Genomic DNA, 17,158 nt, shown 5'->3' with positions numbered 1-17,158 from the left:
AGTCTCAGGATAGCCGAAAGATACTCGCAAGTCTATGAGCAGTTTGGAAAAGGGTAAAAATGTTTTTGCTCACCAGGATTTAGGGAGGCACAAGATTGGCAAAGATGACATTGCAACTGTTTCAAGGTTGACTGAGCAGGCTGTGCTGAGCAAAGAGCTCAGTCTTAAAGCTTGCTAGCTTATGGATGTAGTGAACTGCAATAATTGAAAAGTACTGCAAAAGTAGCAGTAATGTATATGCATCTGGATGTTAGTAATGAAGTTCATCAGCAAACATTCATGAAACTATACCTACTTCACAGCTGGCTTCATGGCTAGATACAAAATTTCCCCCAAGAACATGCTTAGCAGTTCATGTGTCTGGGGTAGGCTAGCAAATTGAGTGGTGTAGATAGATGTCTGATAGAAGAATAATTGCAGTTTTAGTCTCGTTGTATAGTTTCCCACAGTCTTTAAAAGTGAGACTAATGCACTCATCACATGACTGCAGACTCCATCTTTGTGTTGCTTCAGGCCCACACTTTGGCTTAGTCTCTGCAAGCACTCACATTTTTTTTTAGTGTGACTGGCTTCTTCCGTACAGACTCAGGAGGATGTTGGCAACATACCTACAACCTGATGATGATTCTGAACAAGTAAAGCAAATCTCTCCATAAATAGAAGATGCAATAGATAAGATTGATAAACTAAAGAGTAATAAATCACCAGGACCAGATGTTCTGAAAGAACTCAAACATGAAACTGCAAAATGTTTACTAGTATTCTGTAACCTATCATTTAAAACAGCTTCAATAAATGAAGACTGGGGGTAGAAAATGTAATACCAATTTTAAAAAATTTCTTCAAGGGTGATCCAGGAAACTATAGACCTGTGAGCTTGACACTGATGCAAGGCAAAGTAATAGAAGCTATTCTTTGAAACAAAATCAGTGTTTATATAAATAGACATGGCTTAATGGGGAAGAGTCAACTGGTTTTAGAAAAGAGAAGCTTTGCCATACCAATTTTTAGATATTTTTGGAGGTATAAATAAACATGTAGATAAAGGTAAGCCTGTTTATATTGTGCAAGTGGATTTTCAGAAGGCATTTGACAAAGTCCCCCATAAGAGATGACTCAGGATATTAAAAAGTCATGGAGTAGGAGGCAGTGTCCTATAGTAAATTGCTAATTGGTTTTGAAAAATAGGAAAAAAAATGGAGAAAGGTTATTAGTGAAATATCCTAGGGATTGTTACTGGGACCTGTTCTGTTTAATATCTTCATAAATGATCTGGAAATGGGAATAAGTGAGGTACTTATTAAAAATTGTTAAAACATCAAAGGATTGTGAGACATTGCAGAATGACCTTGTAAAATTAGGAGACAGGGCATCTGAATGGCAAATGAATTTAATGTAGAAAAGTGCAAAGTAATGCCCATAGGGAAATAAAATCACAACTACAATGCTGGGTTCCATACTAGGAGCCACCATCAGGAAAAGAATCCTGGAATCCTTGAGGACAGTACATTGAAATCCTCAGCGCAGTGTGTGGCAGGAGTCAAAAAAGGAAATAGAATGTTAGGAATGAACAATAAAACAGAATATATCATAAAGCCTGCACATCAATCCATGGTGTGATTGCACATTGAATATTGTATGCAGTTCTGGTCACCGCATCTCAAAAAGGACATAGTGGAACTAGAAGAAAAAACAGCGAAAGGCAACAAAAATGATAAAGGGACTGGAGTTGCTCTCCTATGAAACAGGCTATATATATTAGGTTTGTTCAGCTTGGAAAAGAGATGGCTAAGAGGGGACCTCATAGAAGTTTATAAAATGATGCATGGAGTGGAAAGGGTAAATAAAGGATAGTTGATTGCCCTTCTAGATATACTAAAAATAAGATGACACCCCATGAAGCTAATCACCCACAAATTGTAGAAAGTACTTTTTTCACTCAATGCACAATCAAGCTGTGGAATCTTTTGCCAGAGGATATAATCAAGGCGACTAGCATAGTAGGGTTTAAAAGGGGTTCGGACAAATTCCTAGAGAAAAAGTTCATAAGACATTATTAGCTAAGTAAACTAGAGAAGTTCATCACTATTCCTGGCAAGAAATAGATCTACTTTTTTGGAATTTGCTGGCTACTTGTGACTCAGCATGGCATATCTTAAGTTGTTATGAGATTAAAGTCAGCAGGAAAGCCCTGGAAATGCAGGTGGAGAGAAAAAGACCCAGGAGAAGATTTAAAAAGAGGTGAATCAATACTATTCACCAGGATATAAGGCAAATAGCTCAAGAAAGAGAATTGTGCTTGATTGGGTAGCATGGCAAAATGTGAAGAACTCAAGTGAGCATGAAACACATAGGAAAAGAGACTTTTCTCATGCTTTCTTGTGAACCGAATCAAATTTGTTCAGGATCTTCTTTTATTCAATGCGTCGATGATAAGAGAGACTATACTACAAAAAATAGTTTTGTAGTTCATTTCTAATGGTCAGGAAGGACTTGAAAGTAGTTTTTAAAGCCTGTTTTTCATGTTCTTTTCTGTGATTTTATGTTTAGGTTTCCAGATTGCGATGAGCCATATCCACGTCTTGTAGACCTCAGATTTCCGGGAGAGCCTACTGAAGAAACTCCAATGGCAGTGCAGAGGGACTATGGCTTTTGGTGTCCACAGGAGTTGAAGATTGACCCTGATCTAGGATACTCTTTTTTAGGGGTGCGAGATTGTTCCCCTCCCTGTCCAAATATGTACTTCAGACGAGAAGAACTTTCTTTTGCCCGATACTTTATAGGAGTAATTTCCATTGTTTGTCTTTCTGCCACCCTTTTCACCTTTTTAACTTTTTTGATTGATGTTACTCGGTTCCGCTACCCAGAAAGGCCCATCATATTCTATGCTGTCTGCTACATGATGGTGTCCTTAATTTTCTTCATTGGGTTTTTGTTGGAGGATCGTGTGGCCTGCAATGCATCTACCCCTGGCCAGTATAAAGCCTCCACAGTGACACAAGGATCACACAACAAGGCCTGCACCATGCTTTTTATGGTACTCTATTTCTTTACTATTGCTGGCAGTGTTTGGTGGGTCATTCTTACTATCACATGGTTCTTGGCAGCAGTGCCAAAATGGGGCAGTGAAGCCATTGAAAAAAAAGCACTCTTGTTCCATGCCAGCGCATGGGGCATCCCTGGAACTCTAACTATCATCCTGCTGGCAATGAACAAAATTGAAGGGGACAATATCAGTGGTGTATGCTTCGTGGGACTCTACGATGTTGATGCATTAAGATACTTTGTGCTTGCTCCCCTTTGCCTCTATGTTGTGGTCGGTGTTTCACTATTACTGGCTGGCATTATTTCCCTAAATCGGGTTCGAATTGAAATCCCTTTAGAGAAGGAGAACCAGGATAAACTGGTGAAGTTCATGATCCGTATTGGAGTATTCAGCATTCTCTATCTTGTACCCCTCTTGGTTGTGATAGGCTGCTATTTCTATGAACAAGCATATCGGGGAGTGTGGGAGACCACATGGATACAGGAGCGCTGCAAAGAATATCACATTCCATGCCCCTATCGGGTAAGAAATCATTTTTTTGGATATCCCAGAACATATGTAAAGGTGGTGAGAAGACTATAAGTACTGTTGGACTCTTGATAGTGAGTTCTGTTTTTAGCTGTTTAATATGAACTTTGAAAATCTAGGATCATTGTTGACTAAGCCCTCTAGAACTTCTTGGATAAACGTTTGATAAATTGACATTTTTTGTTTTGTTTTTTAAATTATCCCTCTAACATGTCACTGTGGAAATCGATATTTCCTTAGGTTGCCTACACATGCTTATGTCATAGCTCAGTTTATTTTTTAATTATCTATTTATTTATTTAATGATAAACATTTGATATTCCTCTTTTTCGTAAAGTAATCTCAATGCAGATTACAATCAAAATTGTAATTAAAATTAAAATCTGGATTGTAATCTACCAAATCAAAGATAATAGCCATGAGGTTAGAGCATGTATACAGGTATGGCTAAAGAAGACAAGTAGATCGTAAGAAGTAATATAGGTTGAAACAGAACATATAGTAGGTAACAAGGGATCCAGTGGATACTAGATATGTTCTCTTTTCGTACTTGGTTATTGCAAGAAGAAAATAGAAAATAAAATATAAAACTTGGAATGCAGTTTACCCTCTCCTATTTTTGTGACACAATAATTATATATTGTAAATATATAGTAATTTATTATTCCTGTAGCAAATATGGATGCAAATACATGTCTATCATATCCACAGACAGAAATCTATATATTAAGAGATTTTTGTGTGAACAGACACAGAAGTATAAATAAGAATTAGGGCCTGATGTACTAAGCATTTTTCTCACAGTGACAAAATGGGGGTGGGATGGGGGGGAATTTATTTTAGCAATAACAAGCCTTTGAAGTGCAAGCAAAGTGGACTCTTTTTCTGGGGTGTGGTTGGCGCAGCCTAAAGGGTGAGTCCCCTAGGCCAACTGGGATAGGACTGGTCTGGAGCTTCATCTATACCAGCCCCATTCCCTGCAGTTTGAGCCTTTGAGTTTCAGGGGCCAGCAGGACTTAGACGATAGTCCCACAGGGCTCAGACAAGGAAAGAGTCCAGGGCCGGGCTGAGGTCAGGGCAGGAAGCAATCAGAGAGTCACTGGGTACAGGCCAAGGGTCGGGGCAGGCAGCATGGTCCAGGTCCAAAGCGAGGATCAGTGGCAGGCGGAAAGCAAGAGGATGGTCAGTGACCATAGCAAGGGTCCAAGGTAAGTGGCAGACGAGAGTGATCCATATCTAAGGCAGAAGACAGTACCAAGAAGCAGGCTGTGATGGGCAGAACTAGGAGAGGCAGGACCACGGGGCAGGACAACTGAAACAAGTTAAGGCAGACAACAAGCAAGGCAAAGAGAAGAAAGACACCGCAGAGTAACACGCACTGCTAGGCAGGAGGACCTGTTGCTGAGGCACTGAGAGGAGCGCAGCTGGGGTTTATCTGTCCTGCCGCACTGATGATGTCAGCAAATCGCTGACCAGGCTTTCCCGCGGCAAAGCCTAGGAGATTGAGCACACACGTGCACTTAGAGAGAAGCTAAGTACAACAGAGCTTTGGCACAGTGACAGCATCCCAGCCGCATGGAGCTTTTTAGCGGTGCATGGGGTAAGTGTGGCAGGTCATGAGCCTAGCTGCAACTGGCTGGAACGTTACATGAAGTACTACAATTTTGTTTTACCCACTATTTCTTTCTGCAGCATACTGTAAGGAGACAGGAAGGAATCAAACATGCAGATAGGAAAAAAGGGGCAGACTAGATGGGGCCTAGTGGTTCCTAACTCCTGTTATCTCTATTTTTATGTTAAATTTCATCATCTTGGAACACTGAAGAGTAAAGGCTTTAATGATATAACCCCTCCCCCTCCAATCATTTACCCCAATAACTGAGGATAACACTACTCCCAGAGAGTTTCCTAAGTCATATAAAAGTTTGTGTCTTCATTCCACATCAATTAGGAATAGATTCTGCTTTTCTTTTGCCTCTGTTCAAGAGTGACCAAAAAGGAATTCCACTCTTTGGTTGTAATCTGATCTATAAAGATACAAGAAGAAAGAAAATCCAAATCTTTGTTGTTAATATTTAATTTAATTTCATATTATATTCCACCTTTCGTGACTGGTCAGCTACTTCAAAGTGAATTATATTCAGCTACTATAGGTATTTCCCTGTTCCTAGAAGGCTTACAATCAAAGGTCCTCATTTACTAAGCAATTTTCCCATAGACACACAAGGAGAGAAAAGCCTTAGTAAATCAGACCCTAAGTTTGCACATGAGGCAATGAAGGGTGATGTGACTTGTCCAAGGTCACAAGGAGCAGCCAGGATTTGAATCCTGGCTCAAACTATTAGGTGGCTACTCCACTACTAGTAACCTCACTCAAACAGTGCACATAATATGTGAGAAGTGTTTGGCAGTTTAGGAGCTAAGCACCAATCTCTTGGTAGGGTTCACAAATTAATAAATGATCTTGCAGATGATGTAGTGGACTCGGCCCAGAAGCAAGGGTGATGCTTGGCCAGGCAGGAAAAAGTGAATTCTTCACACCGCACTTTACTGCCCTGCTATAGCCCTCTTCTGACTGCTTCCCATCTCCTTTCACCTTGATACCAGTACTTTTGCCAAATTCCCACCTTGAGATAAAGTAGGGTCTCACAATATGTGGTATCTTCAAACAAACAAACTTTTATTTCTGGAGTTTGCCAGCAGTCACATTTAACAAAACTATTAAACGGTACTGATAAAATCAGGGCTTATAGGTGTCCACATGTAGACTGCAGTATTAACAACTGTCCAAAATATATTAACAAAATTTTTTGTATTCACTATATAATTCTTCCCCTGTGGTAGTAGAAGTACTCCAAAAGTACTCTTCATTTCTCTACATACATTAGACCATGTTACCTACAGACCTTTCATGGATTACTTCATTTCATCTACATTAACTCTTCCTTCAGTGGACTATGTTACTCACAGTCCTCTCAACAACAGCATTGAGAGAAGAGCGGGATCTGGGGGTGATTATATCTGATGATCTTAAGGTGACCAAACAGGTGGATAAAGCAATGGTGAAAGCCAGAAAGTTGCTTGGCTGTATAGGGAGAGGAATGATCAGCTGAAAAAGGGAGGTGATATTGCCACTGTATAGTTCCCTGGTGAGACCTCACTTGGAATATTGTGTATAATTCTGGAGACCTGCACCTTCAAAAAGATATAAACAGGATGGAGTCAGTCCAGCAGGTGGCTACTAAAATGGTCAGTGGTCTTTGTACTAAAGCATATGGGGACAGACTTAAAGATCTAAACATGTATATCCTAGAGGAAAGGCGAGATACGGGAACGTATGATAGAGACATTCAAATATCTCAAAGGTTTCCATGCACAGGAGATGAGCCTTTTTCAATGGAAAGGAAGCTCTAGAATGAGGGATCATGAGATGAGGTTGAAAGGGGGTAGACAAAGGAGTAATCATAGGAAATATTTCTTTGCAGAGAGGGTGATAGATGTGTGGAACAGCCTTCAGTGGAAATGGAGGTGACAAAAACAGTATCTGAATCCAAGAAAGCATGGGATAATTACAGGGGATCTCTAAGGAAATAATGAAAATTATAATGCTAAATTAATTGGATGGATGGGCAGACTGGATGAGCCATACAGCCTTTTTCTGCCATCATGTTTCTCCGAGAACAAGAGGGATGGCAGTCCTCATACATAAGTGACATCATCAGATGAAGCCCAGCACGGAAATGCTGCAACTTTGTTCCTTCTGTTTCTAACAGTTAATCCAAACTTTATTTTATTTTGCTGCATTGAATGAAAAGTAGAGGCTTTGTTGAAAGCTGTATTGTCCTGTTTTTGTTCTTTGCTTACTCAGTTAATACATAATTATGTAAAATTGTTTGGAGGTGTGCATGTTATGAAATGTAGGTTTTTCATTTAAATTTAGATTTAGACCATCTGTTAATGAAGCATGTAGTGAAAAGTGTTGGTTTTAAATATAGCATAAGAAAAAATATTTTTCTAAAAGGTGTGTATTTTATTTGGACAAAAAAAGTGGAACTACATTTGAAAACCACCACATACATGTTTTCTTTGGGCTCATTTTCTATAGAGGTTGTTTAGCAGGTTTACATAACTAAATATACCCATTTATATTTCTCATTAACTAAAGCTGACACAGTGGATAGTATTACACAGTACTTCATATGGCTACATCAGCTAATCTTTTGTCTAGTTATGAAAATGATCTGCCTTCTTTTTTTTTTTTTAATGTATTCAAGTTCTTCAAAGACTACATGATTCCAGTAGCAATACTTATCTTTTCATGTCCCAGTATTACATTCAGAAAGAAACTCAAGATTTGGCTTTTCGTCCAAGCCTTCCCTGAAGCCTAACAGTGCAACAGTTTTCTTTCACTTAGCCCAATAGACTAAATGTCCGACCCAACCATTGTATATTCATTTGTGTTCATTCTCCAGTTTTTTCTGTCCTTTATTTCCTGGCTATTCTAGCCCCCAAGTTTAATCTCCTTGTTATTTGTATCTGCGCCTCGGCCTTCTTGTTATATGGTTTTGTTAAGTTAACCCCTAAGTTTGATGTAAACCGGCCTGATATGAAGCTTGTCATGAAGTTCGGTATAGAAAAATGTTAAATAAATAAATAATGATAGTGCCTTGCTGCAGTATTTTGTTTTGCCTCCTAAAATGTAGAAGTTAGTACAGATTTGCCATAAACCATCCATCAATGTTAACTGTCATAAGAACATAAGAAATTGCCATGCTGGGTCAGACCAAGGGTCCATCAAGCCCAGCATCCTGTTTCCAACAGAGGCCAAACCAGGCCACAAGAACCTGTCAATTGCCCAAACATTAAGAAGATCCTATGCCACTGATACAATTAATAGCAGTGGCTATTCCCTAAGTAAACTTGATTAATAGCCGTTAATGGACTTCTCCTCCAAGAACTTATCCAAACCTATTTTGAACCCAGCTACACTAACTGCACTAACCACATCCTCTGGCAACAAATTCCAGAGCTTTATTGTGTGTTGAGTGAAAGAATTTTCTCCGATTAGTCTTAAATGTGCTACTTGCTAACTTCATGGAATGCCTCCTAGTCCTTCGATTATTCGAAAGTGTAAATAACCGAATCACATCTACTTGTTCAAGACCTCTCATGATCTTAAAGACCTCTATCATATCCCCCCTCAGCCATCTCTTCTCCAAGCTGAACAGCCTTTCCTCATAGGGGAGCTGTTCCATCCCCTTTATCATTTTGGTTGCCCTTCTCTGTACCTTCTCCATCGCAACTATATCTTTTTTGAGATGCGGCGACCAGAATTGTACACAGTATTCAAGGTGCGGTCTCACCATGGAGCGATACAGAGGCATTATGACATTTTCCGTTCTATTAACCATTCCCTTCCTAATAATTCCTAACATTCTGTTTGCTTTTTTTGACTGCTGCAGCACACTGAGCTGACGATTTTAAAGTATTATCCATTATGATGCCTAGATCTTTTTCCTGGGTGGTAGCTCCTAATGTGGAACCTAACATCGTGTAACTACAGCAGGGTTATTTTTCCCTATGTGCAACACCTTGCACTTGTCCACATTAAATTTCATCTGCCATTTGGATGCCCAATCTTCCAGTCTTGCAAGGTCCTCCTGTAATGTATCACAGTCTGCTTGTGATTTAACTACTCTGAATAATTTTGTATCATCCGCAAATTTGATAACCTCATTCGTCGTATTCCTTTCCAGACCATTTATATATATATCTTGAAAAACATCAGTCCAAGTACAGATCCCTGAGGCACTCCACCATTTACCCTTTTCCACTGAGAAAATTGACCACTGAGAAAATACAAAGAATACAAATTCTTTGTATTTTTATTTTTTTTTTATCAATAGTATTCTGTAAAATGTGAAAAATTCATGTGTAACCCCTGTTCCACTCTGGGTCACCTTCCAAGCCTTGCGGAGCACTGGAGCTCCTCTCCCAAGGTGGGGGTACAATATCTCTGGGGCCATGAGCTGGGAGCAGGATAATCTGCAGGGCCAGTACTGGGCCAGGGACACTCCCAGGAAATAAACCAATGTCCACTCAGGAATTGTGCTCCAGCCTAAAAATAGTTTACTGCCTTAGCTTCAGAATAAATCATGGTGAAACAGCGCAGGAAGTAGCAATAACAAAAACAGAAATCACAGTTCTTAAGAACATAAGAAATTGCCATGCTGGGTCAGATCAAGGGTCCATCAACCTTTCTTGTGCTTTGAGTGAAAAAGAATTTTCTCTGATTAGTCTTAAATGTGCTACTTGCTAACTTCATGGAATGCCCCCTAGTCCTTCTATTATTCGAAAGTGTAAATAACAGATTCACATCTACTTGTTCAAGACCTCTCATGATCTTAAAGACCTCTGTCATATCCCCCCTCAGCAGTCTCTTCTCTAAGCTGAACAGCCCTAACCTCTTCAGCCTTTCCTTAATCAAAATCTTCTCTCAGAAACAATTGTTTCTTTCTCTTTACTTAGTATCTTCTTCAGTCTACCTTGGCCCTCTTTTCTTTCTATTATCAAAAGTAGCTACTCACAATGTCCCAATCAGCTCAAGGAAGACAACCCTCTGGGTCTGCAGATAGGAATCCACCAAGCCCTGAAGGGTCTTTGCTGGCAGAGTTTACCTCCTGATCCAAACAATTTCCCACCACTGTTAAGTGCAGGTTTCTTTAAATCGTAAAACAGTATTGCAGAAATCTTAGTTTCCTTTTCTTCAAGCTTCCTGAGACTCTGCTTCTCCCCTGTTGTAACCCTGGGAGTGTGTCACAGCTATATGCTCAGTTTAGATCTGCAACCCTGGGGAAGCCCAGAGCAAGTATAGTCAGGATTTTTTATAACCTTCTTAAACCAAGCCCAAAGGAGTTGTACAGTCTATTCTGTCTGTCAAAAAGTGTATGTAACACCTTGTGACCAAAAGATGACCTTTAAGCACTGGAACCTTCTCACTTTACCTCAATGAAACCTTTACAACCTTTGCATGACACTTGCAGGCTTTCCATAAGGGGAAAATCTCTACTTTACCCTATACATCCTACACAGGGGCCACACATGCATCATTCATTGATGAATGAAGTCTCAGAATAAACACTCTTTAGTTAGTAGTTCACAGTATTTTTTTTTTTTGTTCAGGATATATGTGGGCATCAAATTTCCTGAATATGTCACAGTTTCTGTTGTTAACCCCCAATAATCATTTTTCTGTGCCAGGTTCCTTAAGTCTATTCTAATGCATGCTTGGTTTTTATATTACATCAGGTTTTTTTTTACTTTTTATTTATGCATTTTCCATTATACAAAATAACTATCAATGAATACAGATATCAAGAAAAAAGACAGTATTTACCCCAAGCAAAATGTATCTGATATTCAAATAGAAATATTTGTAAACATAAATAATTCAAGAAAGTAGATGAAATGCAGCAATGCTAGAGGACAATCAGGGTGGACAAACTTCCCCTCACATAAACAATTGAAATTGTTGAGTTTACAACTTGTATAATCTATTACTTAGCCACTGATTCTACAGCTACAGTCACTTGGGGATGGGAGTCGAGAAAAACATGAAGCTGTGATACTTTATTTTTTTAAATATTTCTGATGTTGAAAAACTACTTCACATTTGCAGGGAAATTTTAACAACATCTTTCCTCCCTTTGCTTCTATCTCTGATCTTAACTCAAGGAATTTTTTCCTCCTATCCTGGGTTAACTTTGAAAAGTCAGGGTAAATCCAAACTCTGTCTCCGTGAAATGCATGCTTGGTTTTTATATTACATCATTTTTATGTGTGTGTTAAGTTTTCGTTGCCGTATTACTTTTTTGGACCCAGCTTTATGGATTCATATGTACTCGATTCTGAAACTTCTAATGTAGAATACATTTTTGAGAGAATGGTGATTTGGTTTTGGAGTCATGTGGACATTCAATAATTCCCATTCAATTCTTTCCTCATCCCTTTTTATCATCTCTTGACTCCTATTGTTTATATGTGGGTTGTAAGTTAATACAGCACTCATTTAACTAAAGCATATTTATAATCACAAAGCAAGACCAATATGAAGGGTGAGCCAAGGTCAGTGTCAGGAATTCCAAAACCAAGAGGCAAAGGGAGGTAAAATGACTTGTTATAGGTGATACAAAGTTAACAGTACATGTACCAGGTATCCTTAATCTTAGCTCAATGCTGTAATAATTGGAGCATACCTCCTCCCTGTTTATTTCCCACTGAGAGAGAATCTTTCTGCTGGAGCTCACTTCATTATGTTTGGTTTTTCATGCTTTAGAACACTACCTTGAGTTCAGTTTTCCTGGTTCCTCCCTCCTAATCCTCTGATCATATTTTCTTCTTTACAAATCTATTTATTTATTTATTATATTTAATCTTCTCAGCATTCTATTCTGCTGTTTACGTATTCATATATCCATTTTATATGTAGTAGTTAGGGACAAACATTTCCAGTTTAGATTTGAATATATTTATCAAAGTTGCCTTAAATCAGAGGTTTGCTGCTTGTAATGTAAAACGAAAAATATTTTACATTTGTTTCAACATAAGATTCAGCCTTATGTTTTATTAGCTCTTTGCATATTATTTATTTATTTTATTGATTTATATTCCACTTTTTTCAGGCACTTCAAAGCGGATTACATTCAGGTACCGTAGGCACCCCCATTCCTCTTATATGCCTCATTTAAATGTGTTCAGTGATTCCCAACTTTTTTTGTGTGTCATGGCACACCCGGCACGGAGTTCATTACATCGTGGCACACCACCATCTTCACTATCATCATTTACTCTTCTCTTCCCTCACCTCTCCCTCCCATGTCCCAGGCATCTTCACCATCCCTTCCCTCTCCCACCCTCCGGCATCATCATCACTTTCACTTCCTCTCCCCTGGCATTATCCGACCTTCTCTTCACGTTTATCTACCCCCCCCCCCCGCCCTCCGGCATCATGATCATTATCATCATCGCCTTCCCTCTCCCTCCACCCCTTTTACCTCTCCTATTTCCTGGAACCAGCAAAGTCTGTGAGCAGCGCTTACCTGTTAATGCTGCTTCCTCTTCTGCTGGGTTCCCTCTGCAATTGGAATTGCAGGGGGCCGGCAGATCTCACAAGCCTGCAGGGCCTCGTACAGTTTCAATTGCAGAGGAGAAAGAAGCAGCAGTAGATAAACCCTGCCATCTGCTCCCCGTCTTCTCCAGGTGGGAGGACATCCTGCAGGCCAGGAAGGAAAGGAAATGAAGTCTGCAGCTGCACCTCAACTCTTTCCTATCAAGATTTTTTTTTTTTTTTTTTTGCTGTATGTCGATTGGGAAAGGCTGTTATCTTATACCCTCATAACCTTTGTTTTCTTTTTCAAAGTAAACATTGTTAATCTTTCTAGTCTGTCTGTAAGACGCTGTGTACACAAATTTCTCACATGCATATTCGTTGCTAGTGGCATGAAAAATTAACACTAATTCACAAAGTCTTGAGCAATGAGGCCTCAAACTGTATTAACTCCGTTTTAAAGATATATAGGCCAGATATCTTGTGGTCATTGCTTATTTGATATACCTATGATCCATTTAGTTTGGTTAGCGGAGTTAATAGGAACGGTTGTTTATACTAACAGAACCAATATTTTGGAATGAGTTCTCTGAAGCACTTCGGAAGGCTTGTATTTGAGGATATTTAAATCTTTATAAACAATTTTACTCAGCAAGGCATTTATGTAGAGCTAATATTGTTCAATGAGGCAATATATTTTTGGAGACAATATGCAGGCAGAAAGTTATTTATAGTTCTGTGCGGTCCATTTTATCCAGGAAGTCGGAGATTTTATATGAATGATTGTGCATATGTATGTCTGTACTTTTATTTTTCAATGTTATTGATACAAGCCACTCAGAACTATGGATAACACAGCATGAAAATGTTTTAGATAAATAAATTGTGGATATCCTGACTGGCTGTGGGGTTACTAGGACAGTTTTAGGAAATATTATTCTAGATGATGCTTCAGTAAGGTCCTACACAATGACAACATTAGCTGACAGGAAAAGCAGTAGTAATCAGCTTTCTCATACACCCGACTCTCAGCACTTCATCATCTAACATAAGAACTTAAGAAATGCAAAGTCCATTGAGCCCAGCATTCTATCTTCAACATTGGCTAGTCCGGGTCAAATGTACCCGTCAGATCTCCAATAGTTGATCTGTTTCTTGTATCACACTCCTGGGGATGAGCACTGGCTTTGCCAAGTCTACCTGGCTAATAACTGTTCATGGACTTTTCCTTCAGGAACTTGTCAAATCCTCTTTTGAATCCTATGTTAGTTGCGTTGACCATATCCTCCGGCAACAGATTCCATAGCTTGATTGTGCCCTGTGTGAAAAAATATGTCCTATGATTTGTTTTAAATCTGCCGGTTACTAGTTTCATAGGGTTTCCCCTAGTCCTAGCAATGTTTGAAAGGGTAAATAACCATTTTGTATTTACCTATTTCACTCCACTCAACATTTTATAAATTTCAGTCATATCCCCTCTGTCATCTCTTTTTTTCCAAGCTAAAGAGCCTTAACATGTTTAATCTTTCTCCATAAAGGAGCTTTTCCATCCCCATTATTGTCACCCTTCTCTGTAACTTTTTTTATGTCCACTATGTCTTTCTTGAGATGGGGCAACCAGAACGCTGCTCAATACTTGAGTTATGGTCACGCCATTAAGCTATACAAGGGTATTATGATATTTTTAGTTTTATTCTGTAATCCTTTCCAAATAATTCCTAACATTCTATTTGCCTTTTTGACCACCGCTGGATACTGAACCGAAGATTTCAAGGTATTGTCCACAAGGACTGCAAGGTCTTTTTCCTGGGTGGTGACTCCTAATATAGAACGCAGCATTGTGTACTTATACTTGACATTATTTTTCCCTATATGCATTACTTTGCACTTGTCCACATTAAATTGCATCTACTAGTTAGAAGTCTAGTCTCACAAGGTCTTTCTGCAGTTCTTCACAGTCCGCTGCTGTTTTAACAACTTGAAACAAATTTGTGTCATCTGCAAATTTGGTTACTTAATTTGTTCTTTCTCCAGATCATTTATGAATATGTTAAATAGCACAGGTCCCAATACAGTGGACCCATGGGGCACTCCACTAATGACTGTTCTCAATTCCTACCCTCTGTTTCCTGTCTTTTATCCAGCTACTAGTCCACAAAAGGACTCTGTCTCCAATATCATGACCTCCCAATTTCCTGAGGAGTCTCTCATGAGAGACTTTGTCAAATGCTGTCTGAAAATCCAAATACACTATATCAGCTGGCTCACCTTAGTTTGCAAGAATATTTACACCCTCAAAAAAAATGTAATAAATTGGTAAGGCAAGCCTTCCCTTTGCAAAACCTTTGTTGAGTCTCTCTCATTAAACCATATCTATTTATGTGGTCTGTAATTTTTGTTTTTAAGAATAGCTTTGACTATTTTGCCTGGCTCAGACATCAGGTTCACTGGTCTATTGTTTCCTGGATCACCTTTTTAAAAAGTGGTGTTCCTCTGCATTCAGGCAAGCAAATCCCCATCAGTGGATTATGTACCTCTGCCAGTAAATGGAGATGGAGCAAAAGCTGACGCCACGGATATATAGTCTCGCCCCAACATCAGTCCACCAGTATTCTCCATCTTCAGCAGATGGTGAAATGCATTTCCCTACTGGGGATTGCATGTAAAAAAAATATAAATAAATAAATAACCAAAACCAAAAAAAATCTAGAAGATGAAATGTTTATATATCACCATTTGCCTTCTGAGGTGATACCATTCGATCCCTCCCTCAGAAGAGAGCCTTCAGTCAGGTAGACTTTAGTAGTGTAGACTTAAAAATTATTAGCGGTTGCAGGCCAAGTGAGGCTCAGCGGTGAAGGTTTTTGCCCTCTCCCCCTATAGCCGGCACCCGTTCCTGCTCTCAGCCAGGAAGGGCTGAGCTCAGATAAAAGTTTACTTTATATAACAAAAAAAAAGTAGAAAGAAGAAGAAGAACTTGTTAATGAAGAATTTTCCTACCTGGTCTGATTCCTCGGCGTTCGACTTCTCCCACTCACATCTCTGGGGAGTTCTGTAAGGTGTGTAGGCAGCGCAGGCAATGGCGGGTTTGAGCAGCCTTTTCACTAGGCCCTGCTCTCAGGATTCTCCTCTTTGGTGCATGGTAGACTGCAGTGCTTAGTTTGCACGTTTTTCAATGTGTCATTGGCGTGTGCCTGCACATCTCATTGTGCATCTACCTCCGCGTCTCCTTTTGGGCACGAATATGTGTTTCCAAGCGGTTCTTTTAGATGCGCACACTGCATCCAGGTTGGGTGTCTTCCTTTGTGGACACATTTTATACACATAGCTTGGGCGCTTTTTAAATTGCGTGAACCTGGTCGCACATTTTGTGCATCTAGATGGGTGTGTGCCTATACGTCTGAGCACATTATAACCATGGCACTGGCGGCAAAGAAGTCTAAGTGCTTATCTATTTGCACTGCATGCCACATCAGGGCGATAAGGCCGGAGCTTTCTACAAGCTTGTGTCAGCGATGCCTGGATGCTCTGATTTTACTAACTTTGGTCCATCTCCTTGGTCTGTGAAGAGCAGGACCAAAAGCGACACGACGCTGTTGTCCCCTTCTTCACTTGATCCATTAGCCGAGTCTTCAGGGGAGACTCACTCTCAGGATGTCAGGTACAGGCCCATGGAGCCTGGAATAGAGCCATCCTCCTTTTCCTGGGTGGAATTATTCCAGGGATTACAGACCTTTCTATAGGGGCCGGTCATCTGAGTTGACAATACCTACTAGTTTAGGTCCGTATGCTCAAGGTTCTCCTGTGCCTGCTACCACGGTCAAACTCCATGGCACAGCATGGTCTGACAAGGTTCGAATATATGTGAATCAAGATGACACCAATGATGATGGTGGGGGCTCCCCTGTTGAGGAAGGGGAGATTCCCCCAGATTTGGAGCCACATAGAACTTTTCTCAGTTTCTTTCATAGAGATGAGTTGCCAAGCCTGATCTCTCAGACTTTGAAGACTCTGAGTGGCTGGGGGTGACTCCTTGAGGGTGCAGAAGAAGGACTGTATTTTGATCACCCTACACAAGGCTTCATGTTTCTTTCCCCTCTGAATGTGATTCAAGAGTTGATTGATCTAGAATAGAGTGTGCTAGAGGCATCCTTTAAAAGGGGGGGGGACGACCCTTGGCAAGTTTATATCCTATGGATCCGCAGACCAGAGCAGTTGCATTTTCCTAAGGTGGATGCTTGGTGTATTCTGACACAAAACGAACCATCATCCCAGTAGAGGAAGGTTTAGCTCTTAAGGATGCTTAGGATAGGAGAATTGAGGCTAACCTAAAGCAAGCCTTTGAGGCAGTGGTGATGAACTTGCAAATTGCTTCTTGTTGTGCCCTGGTAGCTTGAGCTGCCTTGCATCTTTCTGAAGAATCTGGCAGTACCATTTCAGATAGCGGACCGATGGTAGAACCGGGGGCTGCCTTAGCT

General features: G+C 39.9%; 1 protein-coding gene across 1 annotated transcript in view; it reads left to right on the top strand.

The window, feature by feature from the left end:
- Positions 1-17,158, top strand: part of FZD3 (frizzled class receptor 3) — a 184,198-nt gene that overhangs the window by 71,079 nt on the left and 95,961 nt on the right. The window contains exon 3 of the mRNA XM_029596170.1: positions 2,551-3,568. Coding sequence (XP_029452030.1) covers positions 2,551-3,568 — 1,018 coding nt within the window. The remainder of the gene's footprint in view (positions 1-2,550; positions 3,569-17,158) is intronic.

Source organism: Rhinatrema bivittatum, chromosome 3 (genome assembly GCF_901001135.1).
Source record: "Rhinatrema bivittatum chromosome 3, aRhiBiv1.1, whole genome shotgun sequence".
In the NCBI taxonomy this organism is placed as follows: domain Eukaryota; kingdom Metazoa; phylum Chordata; class Amphibia; order Gymnophiona; family Rhinatrematidae; genus Rhinatrema; species Rhinatrema bivittatum.
This window is presented reverse-complemented; position numbering and strand designations above follow the sequence as displayed.